Genomic DNA, 23834 nt, shown 5'->3' with positions numbered 1-23834 from the left:
TTGCTGACCAAGATAACCTATATTATGGTGTAACCAGTGGTGACAGTGGTAATAATTGATGATACTACTAATTGATGATACTACTAATATTAAATTTTCAACACACACACACTTGCTAAAACAACTTCACACATATTTAATCTTTGGAAGTTGGCCCTCTCCTGTCAAGGGCAAGGAACTTGCATTTTAGGACCAAAGTATTAAATCATTGTACTTGGAAATTCTTTGTCAGAAACCAGCTGCTTTCTCTCTTCTTACCTTAGCACTAATGACCCTGCTAGAAACGCAAAGGAAATGCTGTCAGCATCTCCTCTGGGATGCCAGCTAGACAGGCTGAGCCTTTCCCCTGCTGCTTCCGTGATGGGGACAGGCCCGAAATGGTACTCTGGCAGAATTTTCACATTTGACATATTGGAGGGAGGAAGGGAGGGAGAAACACACTAAGGATTCCGGGTGACATGAGTTAACTGACCTTGAACAAATGCTGTAACTTATGAGAAAACGAGAATATCTTTTCCACAGACTTACAAGGATCAAATACGATAATGTATGTGAAAGTCCCTTATAAAATCTGTACTTAACTTTTAAGATCAAAACTTTATTTTACACTTTCCCTCTTTAGTGTCCCTAGGTGTCCCTCTCAAAGTACTGTGGTATCCTATTCTTCATCAAACCTGCTCCAATATCATTTTTTAAAATATTTTTTTTTAGTTTTAAGTGGACACAACATCTTTATTTTACATTTATGTGGTGCTAGAGATTAAACTCAGTGCCTCAAGCATGCTAGGTGAGTACTCTACCACTGAGTCACAACCCCAGCCCCTCCAATATCATTTTTATTCTTACTAAATTTACCTAATTGTACCACTGCATGAACATTTTGTTTGACTCTCCAGCCTGAGGACATCCCTCATTTCCTTCCCTGGTGTTGTTCCAACAGACTAACATTACTAAAAGGTCCTATTACATTAAGTGAATCAAGGCAGAAATACCATAAACAGGAAGTCTTCCGAGAAAGGCAAGCTTGGAGCCTCCAGGACCCTGGATGGTGGAGGTCTATTTAGACAGATAGTACAGAGTGCCTTATATAACCGTTCCTACCAAATGGGAGCTTGGCGTGACATCTGACAGAAGACCTGATCCTAAAAGAGTCTGCTTAAATTTTTCATCACACTGCCTTTATAAAAAATTGAAACAGAATATTCTCCAAGCAGGGGAACAGTTTGCTAAAAAAGAGACTTTACCATTATCTTTTAAACCACCTTTATAGGACTTCATGCTTTCTATGCCTAAAATGTCAAGCAAGTGTTTGTCTTTAAAAATGATGCATTCATTTTAAAGAGGAAAAGGGTGGATTCACCCTCTAGTCCATTTACATGCCTTGGATGACAATTTCTTGGCACTAAAAGTTTTTGCCCCTTCAGGAAATGGAGAAAAATGGCCTCAAATGACAATGGATACCCTGCCTCAGGAGTGACCATTTGCATACTGCAAAAATGTCTTTTGTTTTCCTTCTCAAGGTGATCAGGCCAGGAGGCGGTAGAAGCAGAACTGCAGTGAATCACCAAGCTGGGAGTCCATTCATTCCTCTCTGCTGCACTGCAGCTCTTTCTGACCCAACTCCTGTGTCCTTGGTGACATTTAAGTACAGACAGCAAGCTTTCCCTTTAAAACAGATGCAGCAAGCCAAAGAGCAGATGAGGATACCCATTGCTTTTAGAAGTTAAATATTATGATTGTGTCGACTCCCAAAATTAAAATGTTTCAATCCTTGGTGTTTTAAAAAAAAAAATGGGGGTGGGGGGGAGAATCTCTATTTCAGATGGTGGGAGCCTGCTGTGAATGCAGATGGGAATTTTATGGCTTGTCTAATGCTTGTCTATTTTAATAAAGAGAATAAATTATGACTGCAGTGCAATTTCATTCTATACTTCATATACTTCAATAATGAAATAGAAGTAGCTTTCTATCCTGGAATCTTATACCTCTCTGCTTGTTCAGCTTATTCCAACCTTAACATTTATTTTTTAAGAAGAATGTATTAGGAGGGAAGGCAAAATCTTTAGGGGGCAATGTAGAATATCACACACACACACACACACACACACCCCTACCTCCCTCTTTCTCTCTCAGGGAGAGAGAACAGAAGTGCTCTTTGTCTGGTCACCGTGATACAAATGATAGTGCCTCTCATTTTATGCAGCAGGACATGATCATAGAGAAGGCATAGACGTGGGGTGATAGGAGACCAAGGCAAACATTGCTTCTTTCAGTACAGAGTAGCAGGGTACTGAGCTGTTTGGTTGCATCCGTGACATTTATTGATCATTTTTAATAATTTTACATTAACTGTTCTTTCATTCCACACATACTACACAAAGGTAAGATGCAATCACAAAGGATTACTGACAATTTTTTACTCTAAGTGGAAACTGAAATAGGAGCAAATTAAAACACAACAAGAAAGTGACTTGAAACATTTTTCATAGGCTGGAAACTGACCTGCTCCGCCTTCAATAACTATTAGAAACTGTAGTTGCCCTAATGTGCCTCTTTCCTGTGGAGCTGGGGATCAAACACAGGGCTCTATTCATGCTAGGCGAGTGCTCTAGACTAGGCTACATCCCACCCCAATGTGTCTTAGTAGCAATACACTAAAATTTTATATGGTCCATTCTTTGTCTACACATGTACTTCTGAATGATTTTCTAAGGGTCTAGGGGACAAAAAACTCCTCAAAGGAAAATATAGTTTTAAAGATCTTTGATTTCAGTATAACATACAACCTCTAAGAGTTAACAGTAGGCTCTGACAGCAGTGCTGGAAATCCTCACACTGGCTGCTGCTTCAAGTGGAGGAGAGACACCAACAGGGCAAAGGAACAAAGGAACTTTTAAGGGGGATGAAAGTTTCTATATCTGTTGAAGGATGGGTTGAATGATTGTATGCATTCGTCAAAACTGAGTAACTACACACTTCGGATCAGTCCATTTGACTGCAAAGTAAATTATGCATTAAAAAAAGAACCCCCTTTCAACATTAAAAAAAAATAATAAGATTTTAAGCATAGAGGTCCTTTTAGAATTTTCTGGACATGTAATTGTGAGGCAAATAAAATAAGTGTTTTTGAGAGATTTCTAGTGCCACATTTTATACTAGGATGTTACCATGAACAGTTTATTGTTATGAGATGAAAGCAAATATTGCTGAGAATGCAATTAAAAGCTCTACATTAAATTGCAAACTCAAATTAAAAATTCTGGTCTAGGCTTTCCTGCTACATTCCCCCTGCTGACACAAGGGACCTTGGGACTTCCCTCATATCTAAAGTACACGTCCCAGCTGCTGTCTACTACAGTAAACAAGAGTCTAAAAAGGCTACTTCCCACAGAATGTGCTTCAGTTTATGATGGTTGAAATCTGACCTCAAACACAGACACATCAAGACACAATTATTGTAATTAAAATGCTTCATTTAGATCGCCAAGTACCATCATGAATTTTACAACTGTTCCATCCAGGGAACTTCCTATTAAACATAACTATCCATTGCATTAAGTAGTAGATAGGTTTTTATCTTTATAAAAACAATGAACTACAACTGTTTTGTCTCATTTTTTTCTATTTTGACTCTCCAAGCTAAACATTTTAGTCAGGTTAGATATGTGTTTGTCTATTTCTTCTAGAACTAATAACTGCAAATACTGATATTAAAATTTAGTTACTGAAATTTAAAATTGCAGAGAGGTACACAAACACAAAAATATAAGAACCACCAAAAAACAAATTAATTTCACAAGTTTTGGTGTAACAGCATTCCTTGCTGTTACAGCTTTAATGTTTAATGATAGGGCAACATTTTTTGTCAAAGCATTATGTATGCTTCCCCAGCAGTGTTTTATAAAAAGGTCAACTGAATACATTTTAATATTTTTTGCTAGACTCTTTAAAATCCAGCTTCAAACTTGAAATAGTCTTCCAATAAAAGTAGCGCATTTCAGAAAGTTAACCCTGGCATGTGTGGTTTCAAATCAGCTGGGCAAATTTTCAGAGCATTCAGACATCTTATGGGTATTCATGCCCATTTTTGTTAACAGATTTGTAATGGAAATCTATTCTCCTATTGTTTTTCCAAGACATTTCCTTTTTTTTTTAAATTTCTCTAAACTTCTAAAAATTAAGCTTCTAATACTGTTAGAAAAAGTGGAAAAACTGATTGTATTAAATCGATCACATAATTTATTGTGGATGATATTTTTCTACTTTTCGGTTTTTTGAAAGCCACCATAAATATATTGCTTTCAAAATGGAGGACACAGTTAAAAAAACCTTATCATAAATGTAACAAATTCTTATGGTATATGGAGAACATGAACAGGGCATCACAGTTCCTGTCTTGAAGACTGTCATTATCTAAATCCAAGAAGTATTAAAACAAGCTTGTCTAATATTCTCTGTGCCCTATAAATGATAGCTTAGACAAAAATCAATGGTTTCAGCACTTCTCAAAATAATTCAAAAATTATTCTCCAGGTTTCTAATTTATCAGTTCAGTGAATTTCTGTTCTCTCTGGTATTCCAAATCCAGAATGTTGGCATTTGAGAAAACTGAAAAATCCAAGTTCAAAATTAACTTACGCTAATGTCTTATTGGCAAAAATATAACAGTTGACAGAGGTACACAAACACAAAAATATAAGAACCACCAGGAGAAGGCAGAAGGAAGGGGAGCACATCTCAAACACACACAAGCCAAATCCTCAGCATTCCCTCCTCACTATAAGGTATAAGCAGCCTCAGATGCTCACGTCTGTCACCTGTGATGTATCCTCCTTGGCTTCTCTCTCTCTCTCTCTCTCTCTCTCTCTCTCTCTCTCTCTCTCTCTCTCTCTCTCTTACTTTCATTCAGTGAGCCATCATGTCAACCAATCATCCTTCCTGTAGGTTTTCAACCTGAGTTCTCTATGATATCTGCCCATACTTCTGGATCATCAGGACCAGTCTTATTCTCCACATGACTCTGTCTCATCTCTGTCCTGGCAGATTCTTTATAAGGCCTCCATTGAACATTCTAGACTTTCTCTGTCAGCCATAAAACTGTTTTTAATTCTTTTACTCTTGACTGTCTCCTTTACCAAGTCACCATTTCCCAACGGACTTAAAGCATGTTTTCTCTGCTTAACTGCACTGTTGAAATGCTGTAGAAACAAAATCACGTGTATGTTTTATCATCACTGCAATGCAATATTTCAGAATTTTGCTTTTTAATGCCCTTATTATTGGCTAACTTCACTGTCAAAGTAATTCTCCATACTTGCCAGGGTCTCAGGATTCGGTCCATAAAAATGAGTTCCTAAGAAGTCAACTCTTTACCTACGAAATGGGTTAGTCTGAAACACATGATAATCAAACTTCCATACATTTTAACGCATTATATAATTTGTTCCTCCCTCTTTGGAATCCAACTGAAATTGGAACATGTCTACCTGTTGTGGTGAATTCTAGCCAATACTTTAAGGATAAAGAAGGTAAGAAAAGAAAGCAGAAAAAAAGAAGAGGGGGCAAAAAGAAAAGAAAAAGGAGGGTGGCAAAAAGAAGAAAAAAAAACGATGCAGGGCATATACTGGTCCTTAATAATTACTTGGAAAATAATTTTTAAGTATGATGAATAAAGGTATAGGAGATATTAAAGAAAACACAGGAGATAGATAAAGTATTGGAGGGAATGAAAATTTCATAGTTTTAAAAAATCTATGCTTAGCTATTTTTAAATGTTCTAATGTATTCACAGATCAGTCAAATGTATAAATGTCAATGCCAACCAAGAGATAAGTCTAAGTTAAAGAGGAAGGATAAATATTTACATGCAAAATAGAAACAAAGTTCCCAAGAAAACGGACAGAGTATGTTCATTAAATGCCTTCTCTTCAAAATAGCTGGGACCTTGAACCCTTTTACCAATAATGACAACAGCTGATCATGTGCTGTGTATACCATGAACCGAAATTCCACATTCGAAATCCTTCTTCAATTCTAGGCATCACATGATGGCTATGAGGGGATTAAGGGTCTCATGACTATGTCTTATGCAGAGTTTCTAAAGAAATGGGAGTGTTTAGTTTGGAAAGGCAGCAGCACCTACATACCACTATCTTCATCTATATAAATAGCTGGCATATGGGTGGACATAACAGGGTGCTAGATTTAGTCTTAAAATAAGGGAGCATATTCTAACAATTAGAACCATTCTGCAATGGGGACTATGTTTAGACGTAGGACATTTCCACTCGCAGGCAATTCATAAGCAGAGACTGACAAACAATTCATAGAGCTACTGTCAAGGAGAGGCAGGTTCTGCATAGCCCCGGCTCAGTGACCTCAAAGTTCCCTTCCACCTCTAAGATTCCTTGACTCCAGGGATTGGGAATTTTCCACACAACTCTGCCCTTCAAAATGATGTATTTCTCCTTTATACCCTGTAAGTTCAAATTCAGATTCTACAGTAGCTCTTTTTTTTTTTTCATTTAAAAAATGTAATAATTAATTTACTCACTAACAAAGTGACTGGACCATGTATTTTAATCTGCAGTCTATGAAAGTCATTACTAGTACATTAAATAGTATTTGAGTGATTGGTATAAAAATGGAGGCAAGATACACAGATGTTTTTAACCCAGTAGTCACAGTAATACAATTTGAGATCATGTTTGTTGTCTCAATCATGCAAGTGTGGATGAGATGTGATTCTCTGGCACATAGAACACTTCAGTTATGTTACTCAGTAGTGGTCCCATCAAAACATTTCCTAATAAGAAAATGGTGGGCTTCTTTCGAGATGCATGCTGAGGATTGAACCCAGGAGCTACATCCTACATTCCATTGAAGTATATCCCCTGTCCTCATTACGTTTTAGTTTGAGACAAGATCTCACTAAGTTTCTGAGGCTGACCTTGAGCAGTGGTAATGTTTTTTGTCTAATATTGCATTGCCTGGCAGAAGGTGGCAGCCAGATCTGGGGTCTCTCAGTGTGTGAGATGGAAGGTTTAAGCGTCCTACCCTTGGCTAAGGTAGAGAGGGCCAAAGAAGGATACAGTTTTGAAAAGTTAAGGCCAGAAAAAAAATCTAAATAAGAACAGGTGAATAAGACACTCAATCCAGGGAGTCTGAAAAGTCAGAGACACAAAAACAAAGCCAAAAATTGGGCCTCAAATAATGTTACTAAAAACTGAATTTTATAAACTTTCCTATACTAGCCAAGGCATGGCATGTGAAAGGGTTCTGTGTGCATAAACAATCAAGAGATGGCAGAATATTTAGGAAAAAATAATACTGTCCACACTAGAAATTTTTAAAAAATGGGAAATAGACTCCTAGAGGGAGAAAAATGACATCATGCTTACAGAGAGAAGGCAAAACCTTCACAGCAAACCAAGCTGAGAGAGCTCTTGTTCTGCTATTTGATACCTCCATACCACTTCTAACACTGTAGGTCCCAGCCCTACCCAGTTACACTTTCCGTGGTTTTAGTTACCTGATGCCCACTGTCCAAAAATATTAAATGGAAAATTCCAGAAATAAACAACTCATACGTTTTAAATGGTGCCCTGTTCTGAGTAGTGTGATGAGGTCTCACACTGACCTACACTGTCCCACTAGAGATGTAAGTCATCCCTTTGTTCAGGTATCCACACTGTATATACCACCTGCTTGTTAGTCACGGGGACCATCTTGGTTATCAGATCAACTGCTGCAGTACCGCAGTGCTTCTGTTTAAGTATTTGCTGGCAAATTTATCATAGTATATTATTAAAATTCTAATTTATTATTAGTCATTAATCTCTTCCTGTACCTAATTTACATATTAAACCCTATCATAAGTACGCAAGTATAGGAAAAACAGAATATATATATATCTTAAAATGTATCATCCTGGATAAGGCAAACAATTGTATATCTTTGGGGAGAAGGGCCTTGCTATCCCAGTTTTATCACAAAGGCCCAAATGCTAGGAAAACTAAGTCTTGGGAGAAGAAGGCCAGGTGGCTACACTAACCCAGGTGGATACGATGCAGCAGCTTCTTTCCCACTGAGAGTCACTGAACTCAAAAGATCTCAGGTGAGATAATGAAAGTAGGAGGAAAAGCAAGCACTGTGGGCGGAGACCTCCATACCACTTCCACTTATTCACCCAAGAGGACAGATCAATCCAAGGGAACTCTTGAAAGGGCATGCTATGAATCAGTGTGGTCCTGCCCAAGTAAGGTGTAGTGTGGTAGGAGAATGAGGGAGCCCTGGAGCTGGCAAGGAGTTCTGGAACCATTGCGTTGGGGGTCCTCCATGTTAAATTGACAAGGAAAGGGACTCAAGTTGCAAACGTAGGGGACTTGCCCAGATTTCAGAATTAAGATATTTCACAATATGATATTTTTCATCTAGATATCATCCCAGAAAATTACAATTCTGTATAGAGTGTTGTACAATCCCTGAGAGATACAAACAGTTGTAAAATAATGGAAAGAGATTACTATCAGCTGTGTACATGAGTGTTTCGGGAAGATGGGATTAGAAAAGGGCCCTGACTTTTTGAATTATTTGCACACAGAGAATGGTGAAAGGAATGGCAGGCAGAGCAACACAAAGATCAGAGGTGGAAAAGAAGAGTACACTTTGGGAACAGTGACAGAGTAATCTGAACTAGAACTAACGTCAACTAGCAGATCTGTGGGAAATGAGGTTGTAAATGGAGGACCTCGAACACCAGAAAAAAAAAAATCACCAGAAAAACCAAGGTAGCATAAAATGACCACACTATGGTTTAGAACAAAAGAGGATATGGTATTGTCCTTTGTGATATTTTTCATAACTTTTCAATTTTCATAAAATTGGAATCAACTAAATATAGAAAAATAATATTAACTGGAAACATTTTAGTACATTCATAAAGTAGAATGTTATATATTTATTAAAATGGACATAAGTATTTTCATGTTCCCATTATATATTTAGTTGGGAAAATGAGGCTATCAAAGAAGAGCTATTACTACTCTCTCATTTCCATTCATCTTTGGGGAGGAAAATAGAGAGCAAAAGAAGCAGCTAAGCAAATATATGCACAGAATAATATTTTTTAAAAAAATATATATTTAAAAAAATATATTTTAAAAAATATATATTTGAAACAATTACATCTATGTTCCTCCGGGTGATTTTTTACCTCCCTGTGCTTAATATTATTTCTACAATGGACATCTATTTCTTATATGGTGAGAAAAAAAGAAGTTAGGAAAACACAAAGAATGCTCTAGCAAATTACACATAATCTGTACATGTGGTAAAAATGGGAGTTCATAACCCACTTGAATCAAATGTATGAAATATGATATGTCAAGAGCATTGTAATGTTTTGAGCAATCAATAAAAAAATTACACATAATCAAGTAGGGAGTTAAAGTAGCACAACAGGTATTAAATAGTCTCAAAAGTTCTTGAAGAAGTCTTCTTTCACTTGACAGTTAATATTTAGCAAGAAACCCCATCTGTCAGCAGTTTGCTTACTTCTCTCTAATTGTCCCTGGGAAACTGCATATCAGATACTGGCTCCAAAGCTGTCTTCTGAGAGTCACTAGAACAGAACTTTTGCTGACAATATCCGTCTAAGTGTTTTTGCTGGGAGTCTAGCAGCAGATGCCGGGGGAGACTTTCAATGGGAATGCCTAGGGAAACCCATGAAGCCCTAAGAAATAAAGGCTGGCTCGTAACTTGATTCAGAAATCCACCAAGCTGATGGAGACACCTGCACTAGAGGCTGGGTTCTACAGAAGAAACTAGAACCTTACTGGGAAAGCATGGAAAGCCAGGGCACCTCTCTAGAACCTGAGCCTCTGTTCTAAAGACTGGATTTCCTCCTGATGGAAATATGGTTCTCATTTTAACTGTCCTTTTTGGAATATACACTCCAACATAAATGCAGACATATACTTACCGTTTACTTATTTACTGACCTCCTGCTCATAGTTCATTTCAGTAAATATACTTTCCCATTTTAACTGACAAGTCTCACTAAATATACTTCGCATGAAACAAGTTCTCATTTCTTCCATGTGCACCAGGGAAAAAGAAGTGGGAGGTATGAGCATTTGCTGAATCACTGCATTGTGCCGGTCACTTCAGGTTCAATTTAATTGAGTCTTCATAACATCCCTTCGTGGTAGGTATTGTTATGGATGAGGGCACAGAGGCTCAGAGAGGTTAAATGACTGCAACTCCACAAAAAGAAGTGACAGTGTCAAGAATCAAACCCAGGCCTGACCGACTCCACAGCTCCACCCAGGCCCTTTCCCTGGTTCCTTGGAGTCTCCAAAAATTAGTTTTCCTATTATTTCAGAGATCTCCAGCAGCACTTACTTAAAAACAAAACAAAACTATGCCAGATTAAGTTGTATGAGCAGACAGAACAGCCTAATAAGTTGGGCTCCACTAAAGCTGAAATGAAGCTCCAGGAAAGCAGGTCAAACCCAAGGATGCCAAATGGATATTAGCGTACTTGCTCTTTGTCACAAACAAAATCCTTACTAATCCATCAGAAAGCAAATAAAAACATAATGCCCATCAGAGGCCAAATGGATGGGTAGATAAGTATTTTAATCTTCTCCCCTAGAAAATCCACTGAAATTTTAATCTGATCCCATGGAAAAATCCACTGAAACATATTATATAAAGTCAAATTACAATGGGGGCCACTTAAGACAAGGCTGTTCTGTGGGAAGCTAAGAGAAAGACCAAGATCTGGACTCATACATGAAGAAGCAGGAAATCATGCTACCATTCCTACCCTATGTGACGACAGGAAGTCAAGCCCAGGGCTGACAGTTCATAACACTGTCAGCAGAGGAAACATGCATTTTTAAATACATTCCTGGTCACTCTCAAAGATCCAGTTTCAGATAAGATGAGGCACATTCAAAACCTTTTGAAACAATCCACAGACTGGAATTGAGGCGGGTTATCAGGATCATGAATTCTATAGTAATGAAGACAAGTGAATATGTGAATTTCATTTGCTTGGATTCCCAGTATTAATATATTAATTCTATTTGGAATACATGTAGATGGAATAAATGTGCATAATGAAACCATTTATTTTTAGACAGCAGGGAATGACTCCAACTGAAGAGGCATCGTAAAGCAGGGATCATTAACAATGGTCATGCTTCAAAGTAAAGAAATTAATTACACTCAGCATTTTAAAACATCAATATGGTTATCTTCCTGTTAAGGGCAGGCAAATGTATTTTGAGTGTTGACAGAACTAAGTAAGTCTACTCATCATGTTATTGAGTCAGGTTTCAGTGATCCAGCCACTGCTTCAAGGGATAGCAGGTCCTTAAAGAAGAAGGGAGGCAGCCAGGGAGACATTCAGTGACCTCAGAAGCTGTGTCTCTTCCAGCATGTCCTGTGTCTCCTTGAGTCCTGACCACCCAGGTGGCAGACATGAGGCTGGGAATAAGATGACTGGATATTTGAGGGATTTACTAATAGAAAACAAAATGTATTATTCAAGATTATGGTTTTGATAAATGTTACTTCCTCAGACTGTAAATCCATGGTGCAAGCAACAACCCTGATCTTTTCTGTACCCGATTCAAAATTGCTGTGTGTTTTACAATAGTACTTAACACCCCTTTGTAACATCTGAAGATAAAAACATAAAGCTCAAATCACACACTTCATTATTTTAAAAGCCCTCTTTACCTAGTATTGAATATGTAGAACGCATGAACATCACCAGTAATGATGAAAGGTAAATGAAAAATGATATAACAACTGATTAGAAAACAATGGAAGTACACACTTTCCCTAAGCACCAGAATCTTATATGCTTGACAATTTACAAGCATAATAATGAAATGCAGGGGCAGCGTGGAGGAGAAACCTTGGAGTCCAATGGCCATGGGTTCAAGTTCAACCTATACTTTTTGCTGTTACTGATAAAAAAAATTAAAACTTGGAAATTGAATTTAATTGGTAAAATGGAAATAATGCCAATTTACTCAAAGGGTCCTTTCAAGGATTAACTGAGACAATAACCTTTAGACCTACCAATTATTTTACTGTAAATGGAACTGGCTCTTGTTGGCAGGTTTGCTATAATTTCAAACTGAGGCTTACTAGCAAAACCAATAAGACATCTAATTTTGAATAATAAAAATTTTTGAGAATTCTAATTTTTGTCAAGTCCCCTCCCTCAAATTAAACTTTTCATTCACCCTTTTTTTATTGTTAAGGGTAAACAAATATCAGTTCATGTGGGGTCTTTTCTATGCTAAAAAGAAAAGATCCTGGCAAAGCCCATGGTGATTCAAATATTTTTAGAAAAAAAATGTCATCTGAAGTAGCTTTTGATGTCAGTGTTAATTTCTTACCTTTCTACAAATTGCATTTTAATTTCTAATCTAAGCTGTAAACATTTGACTGTTTTTGAGGCCAGCTGAGTAAGTTATTTAAAGCCAGCTTTTCCCACAGTTCTCTCATAAAAATTATGAGTATGAAATGGAAGGCCCCAGCAAATGTGCGAAGAGATGCATTTCAGAAACCAACAAATTCAGCCAACACAAAATGATTTTTCTACTTATCTTTAAAAATACAAACACTTGATGGGCGTGTGGCACACACCCGTAATCTTAGCTACTCGGGAGGCTGAAGTAGGAGGACTGCAAATTTGAGGACAGCCTCACCAATTTAGCAGAACCCTTCCTCAAGGTGAAAATAAAAAGGGTCCAGGATATAGCTTAGTGGTAGAGCACCCCTGGGTGCAATCTCAGGCACCCCCCATACATAGATAAAAACATTTGGGGAATTTATTATGTTTACATTTCTTAACCATTAATAGGATTATTTCCTAATAAATGTTTGAAGTGAAAGTGATTTGAAATGAAGTAACTTATTTATTACATCCAGAAATATCACCCTCCTACCTGCCAGACTCCATTGTATATTGTTCTTTTGGGAGAAAAAGAGAAATCATGAGTAGGATTGTACTAGGGATTTTCTAGCAGGGAAAAAACCCCAGCATGGTATTTCATGGTCCAGGAATGATTTATCTCATGGTGCTCAGTACAGTATTCTGTGAAAATGGTACTTCCAGGGGTGACTTGGGGGTGACAACAAGATGAAGTGGTAGGAAAGGCACAGGGATGACTGTGGGACTTTGGAAAGCTATCCACATTTTCAGAGTATAACTTCCCTAATCCAGAAAATTGGGACCATAATATCCATTCCATGAGGATTCAATACAGTAATCTACTTCAAGCACCTAACGAAGTACCTGGTAAGTTCAAGGATTTAAAGCTTAATAAATAAAAGAATGAATACATTCTTCCCATACTTTTGCCTCACTGTCCTTTGAAAAACAGAAATCAAGCTGGGCATAGTGGTGCACACCTGTCATCCCAAGGGCTCAGGAGTCTGAGGGAAGAGGATCACAAGATCAAAACCAGCCTCAGCCACTTAGTGAGGTCCTAAGCAACTCAATGAGAGACTGTCTTTAAATAAAATGCAAAAAGGGCTATAGATGTGGCTCTGTGGTTAAGCGCCCCTGAGTTCAATTCTGATACAAAACAAAATAAAACAAACAAACAAAAAATAACCCAAAGAAAGAAATCAGATGGAGTCTATGATGAAAATGTCTAAGGAAAGACATCCTAGTTTCAGGCTTAGTTTTTCTTTTTGGTTTAAGGTGAATGGAAATACAGAAATACACTGTTGAAGCTAAGTGGCAGTTGTGGAATCAGGCCAATTGGTCAGGTACTGGGTAACTTGCTGTATGTGGCTGAAGAAATTTAGTGGCCCTAGCAAGTAACCATCTGAGAAAATATGAAGAAGGGAAATTGCTGGCAAATGGGGACAGCCAGTGAGCCACTCTGGGTTCACAAACTTGGTATAAAAGGTGGAAAAGGATTCATGAGGTCAATTATTCATAATAATCCCAAATTATCACAAAGCTATCACAACACCTCTGTCATGGCCATTCTGCCTAGAGGGAATGATACATTGGTTGGTCATGAATTATGTATTAGAGTGTGTGTGTAGTATCTTATATTGCAAAAGAAACATTTTGCTTCTTCTCAAATCAAAGCTATAAAGACTCTTCATTCAGCTCAAGTATTTTTGTTCAATAAATATTTCAATATTTACACTTTTCTTTTAAACATTAGAGATTGAACCCTGGGGTGTTTGACCACAGAGTTATGTTCCCAGTTCTTTTTTATTTTATTTTTTTAGTTTTGAGACAGGGCCTCACTAAGTTGCTGAGGCTGGCCTTGAACTTGTGACCCTCCTGCCTCAGCCTCCTGAGTCACTGGATGCCTATGCCTGGCTTTTTTTTTTTTTTTTTAATATTTGTACTTGAATCAGCAAAATAAAGTAAAAGAATCATTTGATACTTCCTCCATCTGTGCATATGGTTCTTAAGCTTTAATATCTACGTAGGCAATCATTTAACCACCCAGAGAAACTAATTAATAACAGTGTTAATGAATGGAAAATGTAGTTAACATATGAGTCTTTGGGAGTATTTCTCAAAATGACAGATTTAATTCCCTAAGGACTACAAAGTCTGCAAAGAGCCAAACTGCAGGACTCAAATGGTTATTTGGGAACGGTGGACTAGTAGTAAAATTTCATTCAGCAAATCATTTTTGCAAATAATGTTCTGAATGCTTATGAGGTAGGAAAACTGTCAGAACATTCCTTAACTTACTCAGTTCCACTACCTCCTTCTTGACTATAGTCATGCAATTACATCTGAGAGTCCATACTGTAGGAGAGGAAGCGGGAAACTCTCGCTAAGTACTCCCTTTATGCCAGGAATCCGGTGAAATGCACTTATTTACAGTATCTCCATTTAAAAATTAATATTCTCATTTGATCAATATGGAAACAGGCCCAGAGAAATTTTGTTCAAGGCCACATAGCTAAACAAGAACAGTTTTAACATGAATTTATATCCAGACCCCATCATAAATTGTGATACTTAATCTCCCCATTTCTTTCTATATGGCTTACCTACACTATTAGTGTTTTTAATCCTCTTAAAATTTTCTGTTTTTATACCTTCTTCAACTGCACAGACCTCTTAAAAAGTTGTATTTTATCAGGATTAAAAGAAAAAATCACAAGAGTTCTAGAAGAATTGACAGGTATAAGTGTTTTACTACTTGACTTCCGGTACCTAGAAGATCTTGAACTTCCTTCCTTCTTCTGATCTTTCTATATCCTAATTCCATTTCCCATTCCTCTCATCACTCACTGACCCCTGCCCAGGACTGGGGATTGAACTCAGTGACTAGCAAATGCTAGGCAAGCACTCTACCGCTGAACTATATCACCAGCTGTTTCCCTGATGAGACAGTGTCTCAGTAAATTGCCAAGGCTGGCTTCCAACTTGGGATCATTTTGCCTCAGCTTCCTGAGTAGCTGGGATTATAGATGTGTGCCACCTTCCCCAGCTCTCTCCCATGCAGTCCATACATCAGCCTTCTCCAATGACGGTACTGGGAAGCTTAACATCCTGGTAACCTCCAAGGTATTGATCTGGCAGATATCAACAGTAGTCTCTGTTCTACCTATTCTAATGAACTTCATCTGAGTTCATGCAGAACCAAGGATATGACCCTAATTAGTCAGATGACCAATGGCTAAAAAATAATTTACTAGAAGTCATTAAATTTAAATTGAAATCTATACATTTTATAGGCAGCTTCTGTACTGGGCAATGATGGGCCATCTTATTTCATTATGCCACTTTGGATCCATGACAGCATAAACTTGAGTGAATGGGATAAATGTCAGAAACAGACCTGACCCGTATGCTGAACACCTGAGTTTCATTTCCATTGCTTTCTGCTCAATTCTTCTACTTTTATTTTATACAGATCAGAACACTGATTTTGGACCAATTTATGGGAGACTGGTTGTTTTCAAATATTATCTTTCCATACAAATATTTATTTAGAGTAAAATTTGGATAAAATAACAGCATCTAATATTGTATTTAGACATTCCCCTTCAATATGTAAGCTAACATTACTCTGTGTACATATGTCAACAGTTTTTGTTTTGTTTTGTTTCAATGAATAGATTTCACTTAAAAATTCTTTTAATAGAAGTACATTAACTTTAGTAAAATGGTTTACACAGTTTGCAGATTTTTTAAAATACATTTTTAGCTGTAGGTGGACACAACACCTTTATTTTTATGTGGTGCTGAGGATTGAACCCAGTGCCTCACATGTGCTAGGCAAGTGCTCTACCACTGAGCCACAACCCAGTCCATTTGCAGATTTTCAAATAAATTTTTTTAAATAATTGCTGAAAGTTAAATCATTTACTAATTGTGTTTTCTAACATCTCAAATGTGATCATTAACCTTGCACCTCCATTACCAAAAACCCCAAGAAAACTCCTGTAGAGGTTCTGAAAGCCTGGGTAAGGGTCTGAGAACCAGATTTTGGTTTCAAACACACCTGTATCTGTGACTTGAGGCAAGTTGTATAACAGACCCAAGCTTTGGTTAATGCCTCTGTGCATGAGGATAACACCATGTCATGACAGTGTTGATATAATGTCAAGTAAGATGAAGAAGGCAAAAGGCACCCAGCACACAGGAGATCCACCAAAAGTTGTTTCTTTCTATGGTCCTTTACCTCAACACTATAAGTAGAATCTAAACCAGAGAAGGTCGATGGCCCCATAGGTCTCCTCCTGCATGTTGCTAGTACCTATTACAGCAAGGTATACCTTAAGTGCATAAATGTTATGAAATGGCCAGATGCAGGTAAAAGGGGTATGATTAATTTATGCCTTTCCAATAATCTAACTAGAAAAAAAGCAAACTCTTGCCAAGTCCTATGCTTTTTCTTCAAGCATACCTATGAAAAGCAAACTTTTTCTATATTGATATTAAAAAAAAAACCCACACAAAGTAATATCTCTTCCAAGTTATATGAAGGGACAGAAAGGACTATGGGTCTGAAGAGTAGTGAAGAAACAGTTACCAGTAGCCAGGGTACAGAAATGTCAAAACTAATTGGAAATTTTAAAGTAACACATTCAGACATTAATAAATGTATGATCTATCTAACATGATCTTGCAGTGATCATAATGATAACTGATCAAGAAAAGAAAATGTTAATACTTAAACAGATGAGGGAAAAAATATAGCGTGGTAGTAATGGGGAACAGATCCACCAGCAAATTTTATTTAATAACTTTCTTACTTCTAAATATCAAAAGTGCAACATCAAAGGACAAAGGTTTACAACTTTTCCCAGAGTGAACTAAGACTTTTTCTATCCTCCCTCCTCTAAAGAGTGGAACAGGCTGCAGCCAGATTAGTTCCCAGGAATCTAGCCTGCTGGACTTCAGTGAGTTAACTTATGGGTACAATCCCCGAAGGTTTAGGATGAAATTAATTCATTTATTCTTCTATTAATTCTGAACAACAGCAGCAACAACCAATACTATAAGGCTCTTCCTTTGTGCCAAGCTGTTCTAAAACCAACTCATTAAAATCTCATTAAAATCCTATGACTAAGCACATACTTTTTAGTACATTCATTTTGCAGGTGAAGAGACACAGAGAGGTCAACTTCCCCAAGGTCACACAGACACGTGATAGTGCCATCATCTGATCTCAGACAATCTTATCTACAGCCCATGCTGTTAATCATTGCATGATACTGGCTCTCGTCCACCGCCCATCTACCACCCACCTACCCACCCAGCAAGCACCAGTTTGTAACAGCAAATGATTATGACACATATCTGGCCTCAAGAAGCTCATAGTCTCCTGGTAAGCCAGACATATAAACACATAACTATAGTACAGAAGATTGAGTATGCAAATAGGGATACCAAGTTCCCTATAAACCTATAGTTTCTATACTTTCTAGAGCAGGTTCCTTGTATCTCATTGGGGACCACACAACCATGCCCCACAAAAGTCCAGCTGTTGCAATTTGAAACCTCACGTGGCCTGGCACCTTATACTATGGGTGCCACAGAAAACTAGCTGATGGGCATGAGGAAAACCTGTGAAATGTCAAGCAGTACCAACCTCCTGCAGCAAGAAACACTGAAGTTCATGCATCCTCAAACCTGTTCTCAAACCCTTCATTGTTTTAACTTTAGACTTCTAGAGTCTCAGATTCCAAGATCCTATGACCCACATTAAAGCCTAGGTCCAACTCTGACTAGTTACAGGATTTCAGGTGAATTCTTTGAAGGTTTTATCTATGAAAAAAATGGGGATGGAAACAATACCTACTCATAGATGAGAGGAACAGATGAGAGGGACAGAGGGAGAGAGAAACAGCATCCCCTGGGAATTCCTCTGCACACTGCCTGACATACCATCAAGCACCTACACATTGTCATGTTGTCCTTACACCAATGTGTCCTTGAGGATTTGAAGTCCTGGTGTTGGTCATTTTTATTCTTATCTTTCAAAAAAAAATTTTTTTTTTAAAAAAGAGTACCTTTAGGCAAAACATTAAAATCTATTATAAAAATTAAGAAAAACAGGCCCATTACAATAGTGGGTTACTTAGAGACACAAAATCTATTTAAAGTTTCAGATGCATAAGAAATAGATGATTTACAAGATTTTCTGAAATAAGCCGACTTTGATGTATAGCTATGAAAATATTAATGCTGCTCACTACTAATGTCATGTAGGTGTGGTTAGAACACAGCCAGAAAGCTGGACTGACCCAACCAGAATCTCTCTCCCACCAACCACTGTGGGAACTTCTGGCAACTAACTTGAACGTTCATGCTTCAATTTCTTCATCTACAAAATGGAGAAAATAAAAACACGTTCTTTGTACGTTATCGTGAGCCCCTGCCTACAAAGCAATGTAAAACTTGGATACATAATAAATGGTCAAGAAATGTCCAGGGAGAAAAGACACAAATTCAGGAAACTTAATTCTTCATCTTCCCCTTGAAGCCAGGAACTTGGCAGTTACCCTAGAATCTGATCTCCCTTTCTCACTTCCTACCTATAATCCATTGCCAAGTTCTACTGAGTCTTCCCTTAAATATCTTTCGCATGCTACACCCCCTCTCCATTGGCAGAGTCTCCCCATGGTTCAGCCTCTCGGCATCTCATGCCTGGATCTCATCAGAGCTTCCTGACTGCTCTCCCTGCTGCTGTCTACGACACTGATGCGTGAGCAATGGCGCCAAACCATAAAGCTATTCACGGTCTGCTCTGCCTACAACCACCATGGAAGTTTCTCCCTCCTTTCAGCAGGCATGTTTCCAAACCCTATAAGGGGACACATGTGAGTCTTCATGCCCTGGCCCCCACCTATTTTTCTTAGCACAAACTCATGCCTCCTTGGCTGAAAGCTTTCCAATATTGTTTATTTCCCTCATATTCAAATAGCCTCTCCTACTTCCATCATTTTGAGCATGGGGTTCCTGTTCTGCTTTGACTCCTCCTCTAAGGCTTAGCTTCACAGAGACTCTTCTGAGTCCATCAGAGTCATGTGGGGGTCTTTCTATGGGCTCTTGTAGCTACTGACTTTTCAGACCTTAGCTTGGGTGATGGGTGATGCTCTTGTCTTTATCAACTCTACGGGAGCCACTCAACTGTTGCCACTACTCTTGGTTCAGTTTTGTCTCCAACATTTGATGCAATGTGTGGTCCACAGAAGTCCCTCGATAAATGTTTGCTAAAAGAATATGTGAATACAAGATGAAGCAATGAATATTTATTCCTGCTCTCCCACTGATTAACTATGAATTTGACATCACTACACAGAAATTATATTAATCACATAATTAGTTGCTACTTAGCCCAGTATCTAGCACTGTATCAGTTACATACATAGAAATGAACTCCATTATATTTTCTTTTGTAGTATAAATTTCCTTAGGTTGCCTTAAATGTTTTTGACAAAACATAGTCAACATATAGGAACATATATTCATATATTTAAAAATCCATTTATTGAATATATTAAGGTTATTATCTTGATATTTCTCACAATTGAAATGTATTTTATATATTTCGAAGAAATGACAAAGACAACAAAATATGCAGTTAATGTGGCATGAGAAGCTAGTGGCAACAAGGGATATTCAGGGACTATGTCTTGTACTACAAGAAGGGCATTTTTGACACAAACCATCATGGGTTCAGGGGAGGATGGGTCAGGGAGCCTGCTGGAAGAAGGGGGCATGAAGAGCTCCTCTCTAGTTTGTTTAGGCCAGGGACCTAGCATCAACACTTCTAGGGGCTCTCTGGATTTCTTTGGTGTATCTTCCACCGGCTGCCGACTAAGCAGCCCGTCAGGGAAGAAGTGTGAAGGGAAAAATGGAAAGAAGCCAGGGAAAGCAATGGGAAACTGTAGGTAAGAGATATTTGTAAATACATTGTTAAGCTGTTTCAAACTACATACTCATTAAAACCTCTTTTTATTTTTCCTTTAAGACAGAAAAATTGGTGATAAAAGATGAAGGTTTAGGGTCAGGTAAGTAGCTCAGTGGTAGAGTATGTGCTTAGCATAAGCAAGGCCCTGGGTTGAATGCAAAGCACTTAAATAATCAAAATATGCACCTACCCAGAAGCATTTCTTTTAAACCAATGGGAAGATTTCTTTTTTTCTTGACACTACTTCAGTTGTATCAAGAATAAAATACATCTTTATTAAAATTCAACTAACTATAAATTCCTAGAAGATCTCTATACTGGGGGGGTACTGGTAATTACTTATTCATGGTTAGAGTATTCAACATAGACACTCTGTAACTCTTGTAACTCTCCAGTTTAAGAACCTGATGAAATGTGAATCCAGTGCTGTCTACATTATGATTTGATTATAATACTTATCAATAGTCCCTAGTGTATAACACTGTGTCATACAGATATCATCAAGACAGGTTCATCTGGGGCTTGACCCAGCCTAAACTGCAAGATTGCCATGGTCCAAATTCTTTATTTTGTAAATCACACACTTTTAACTACTAGTAGATAATAGAGGCTTAGATACTTCCTAAACTTTTCTATTTTGTGCTTTTATGAGTACCCTCAGAACTACTTTTATGTAACTCAAAGATCCTAGAGGATACTTCTGCATAGGAATAGGAGCAACTATCCCCACAATAATCCAGAAAATTATATTTAAAAGCAGTTTTTTTTTCTATTGGCATGGGGCCTATATTATAGAACAAAGTAGCCCACAGGCCTTAATTAGGATCTTAGAAGAAGAAAAAAAAAACTCAGAGTCAAAACAATTCACTTTGTAGGGACTAAAGGTTAAATATGCTGTAATACTAAAAGAAGTCTAGAATGTGCCTTCAAAAATAACTGAATTTTTAACTCTGTACCAAAGTAGTCGATGAAGTAATTTGACTACAAACACTACACCTGGCATAACACACTGGATCTTTGATCTGTACCTATTATACTATGTTATGAGTTAATGAGGACAACAGCAGTGAATGTGTGATCCATGAGCCACTTTCTGGATCTACTTCATGAGTATTCTGAGAACATCTAAATCCGTTTGCACATTTACAATAGTGATATTGATATTTCTCCATGTTTCCTTCTGGTTGCTAAGAGATTTACATTAGACAGGCTCTGTTGTATTCATAACAAAGCATTTGGGTCCACAAAGCATTAGCTTCAGCTCAATGAGTCCTGAAACACCCTTTGCCTCACCCCTGCCCTGTTTTGCTTCCAAGTCAAACAGGGGCCCAGGCACAAAAGCTGCCACAGGACACTGCTGCACTGAAGCCTGGCAAGGCTAACAACTCTTTCACATGGTGTCGACTTCAAGGATGACATGGTATCTTTATACAAATATACGTCTCTTTCCTTATGTGTCTTAGAAGCCTGTTTATCATGGTGTGAGTGGTGGGGTCAGAGATGTGTGGAGAAAGGGCAATCAGTAGTGACCTTCCCCAAGAAAAACCTAATATGATAAAACTAGAGCAGAATGTAGCAAGACATGGCCATTTCATAACCACCAGGCTGTTGAAGGCTTTGGAATACGCCTGCATACAACTTCTTACCCCAAGTTTGCACTTTTTTGAAAATGTATTCAAGAAGTTTATTTACAAGCATATCAAAGTGGGAACCATCTATATTTAACATCTTGCAGCTAAACATACAGTCCTCCAAATTCAGTCTCTCAAAGTCTGCTCTGCCATGAGGTGGAGAGCCTTCTCCTATAGACACCAACTCGGAAGAAAATGGCAAAGGGACCAAAAATAGCCATAGTCACTCCTGTACATGTGGCAGATGAAACTTGCATGTCATTTATAAGGCACATGCACCAATGCTCAGGGCAAATTAAGAATATCTTTCCCTTGGGGATTCTCACAAAGACACATAAAAATGCTTTATGACCTGACTTCCATATTTAAATCACAGAGTTTAAGTCCATTTTGATTAATTGTCATGGAGGCAAAGGTGCTTTGGGGCCTTACTCCCAGCCAGTCCCTAGCAGTTGTATTTAAGGGAAAGCCTCCAAACAGTAAGTACTCTCTGGCTATGAAAAAAACACCACTGACCTAAAACACATTCCCTGTTCTCCCCCCCTGGCTTGGGGTTTCAGTAGGGGATCATCCATGCCTGAGCTCAGAGCTCAAGCAATCAGTGCTAAAGGCTGCAGGTCCCGGCCATGTCACGGGAATTCCTGCATTTAGGATAATCACTCACCCAGCAGGCAAATGCAAACCTATGTGGTTTCAGCTTTATTTCACAACAGAAAGTTATTTGTAGCAGCTTATTCCCATTGTACAACCAAACTAAAAGCACCTTATAGAAATGAGGGGCGCCAGGAAAGAAAGAGGAAAAGCAGCAAAGCAGGAAATGACTTTTCTGCTACGTCTTTAAGGTCACAGATCAGCCTCAGAAACGCATGCATGTGACACAGTTCCAGCACAAAAGCTCCTTTTCCACGAGACAGACCTCTAAGAAGTACAAAGCCTGACTCTCTGGCCTCTCCCTCAAAACTAAGTCACCGCAGTACATTTAACCTTGACCGGCTGTGCAGAAACTACTTTTTAACTCCCTCCCAGCACCTTCCTGTGTTGTGGAAACATGCCGGTGGTGCCTCTGTGAAGTGAGACACACCTTCCGCATAGCCCTGCAATCCCTCCCCAGGAGAAAAGCCTTGCCTGTCCACACCATGCCCAGCCTGTGGCCAGTCTCCACTACAGGGCTAGACCATCCATTCCCCATTTACACACCCGATTGACACTCTATACAGCATGTGAAAAGACCCCCTTCACGCTTCTCACAGATGCCAGGAGGAAACTAAAACAAAAAAAAGAATCTAGGCAAGATCTGAGCTCTGTCATACATAGCTACCTTTTTCTTCCGATCCCGGGACCGTTTGCGATGTTTTCTTTTTTTCTCAGTCTCTTCTTCAGCATTGATCTCTAAATCCCTGTTTTTCTTTAATTGTGAGGCTGCATGAGCCATAATGCATTGAAAAAGATCCTGTTAAAGCACGCAGGGCTTCCGTGTAAAAGGTGATATCCTCAGGCACCTTTAATCAGGCGTGCAGCAGCATCCCACTCACTGGAGAAAAGCCTTTGACTGGAAGCAGGAAGACATTCAAAAGGCAGAGATGCTGGAGAAGCTGAAGCGTTTAGAAAGCCAAACGGTGGGGTCCAGACTCCATCCTACACCTTCCTTCACCTGAGCCTCGACACACGGGTGCAGCCATCGTAATGCATTTACCGTAGTGGAGACAGCTGGGACAGAGGAAGCTGTATTATGGCTGTATCCCCTGCCACCAGCTGGAAGTGT

The 23834-nt window shown here is 38.4% G+C and overlaps 1 protein-coding gene across 3 annotated transcripts in view; it reads right to left on the bottom strand.

The window, feature by feature from the left end:
• Ank3 (ankyrin 3) overlaps positions 1 to 23598 on the bottom strand; it is a 321653-nt gene extending 298055 nt beyond the window's left edge. For all 3 annotated transcript variants that reach the window (XM_027931178.2, XM_071611239.1, XM_071611240.1), the window contains exon 1: positions 23391 to 23598. In XM_027931178.2, the coding sequence (XP_027786979.1) occupies positions 23391 to 23504 (114 nt within the window). In that variant the 5' untranslated portion in view covers positions 23505 to 23598. The remainder of the gene's footprint in view (positions 1 to 23390) is intronic.
• Positions 23599 to 23834: the final 236 nt, after the last annotated feature.

This window comes from Marmota flaviventris, chromosome 4 (assembly GCF_047511675.1).
Source record: "Marmota flaviventris isolate mMarFla1 chromosome 4, mMarFla1.hap1, whole genome shotgun sequence".
Classification (NCBI taxonomy): domain Eukaryota; kingdom Metazoa; phylum Chordata; class Mammalia; order Rodentia; family Sciuridae; genus Marmota; species Marmota flaviventris.
This window is presented reverse-complemented; position numbering and strand designations above follow the sequence as displayed.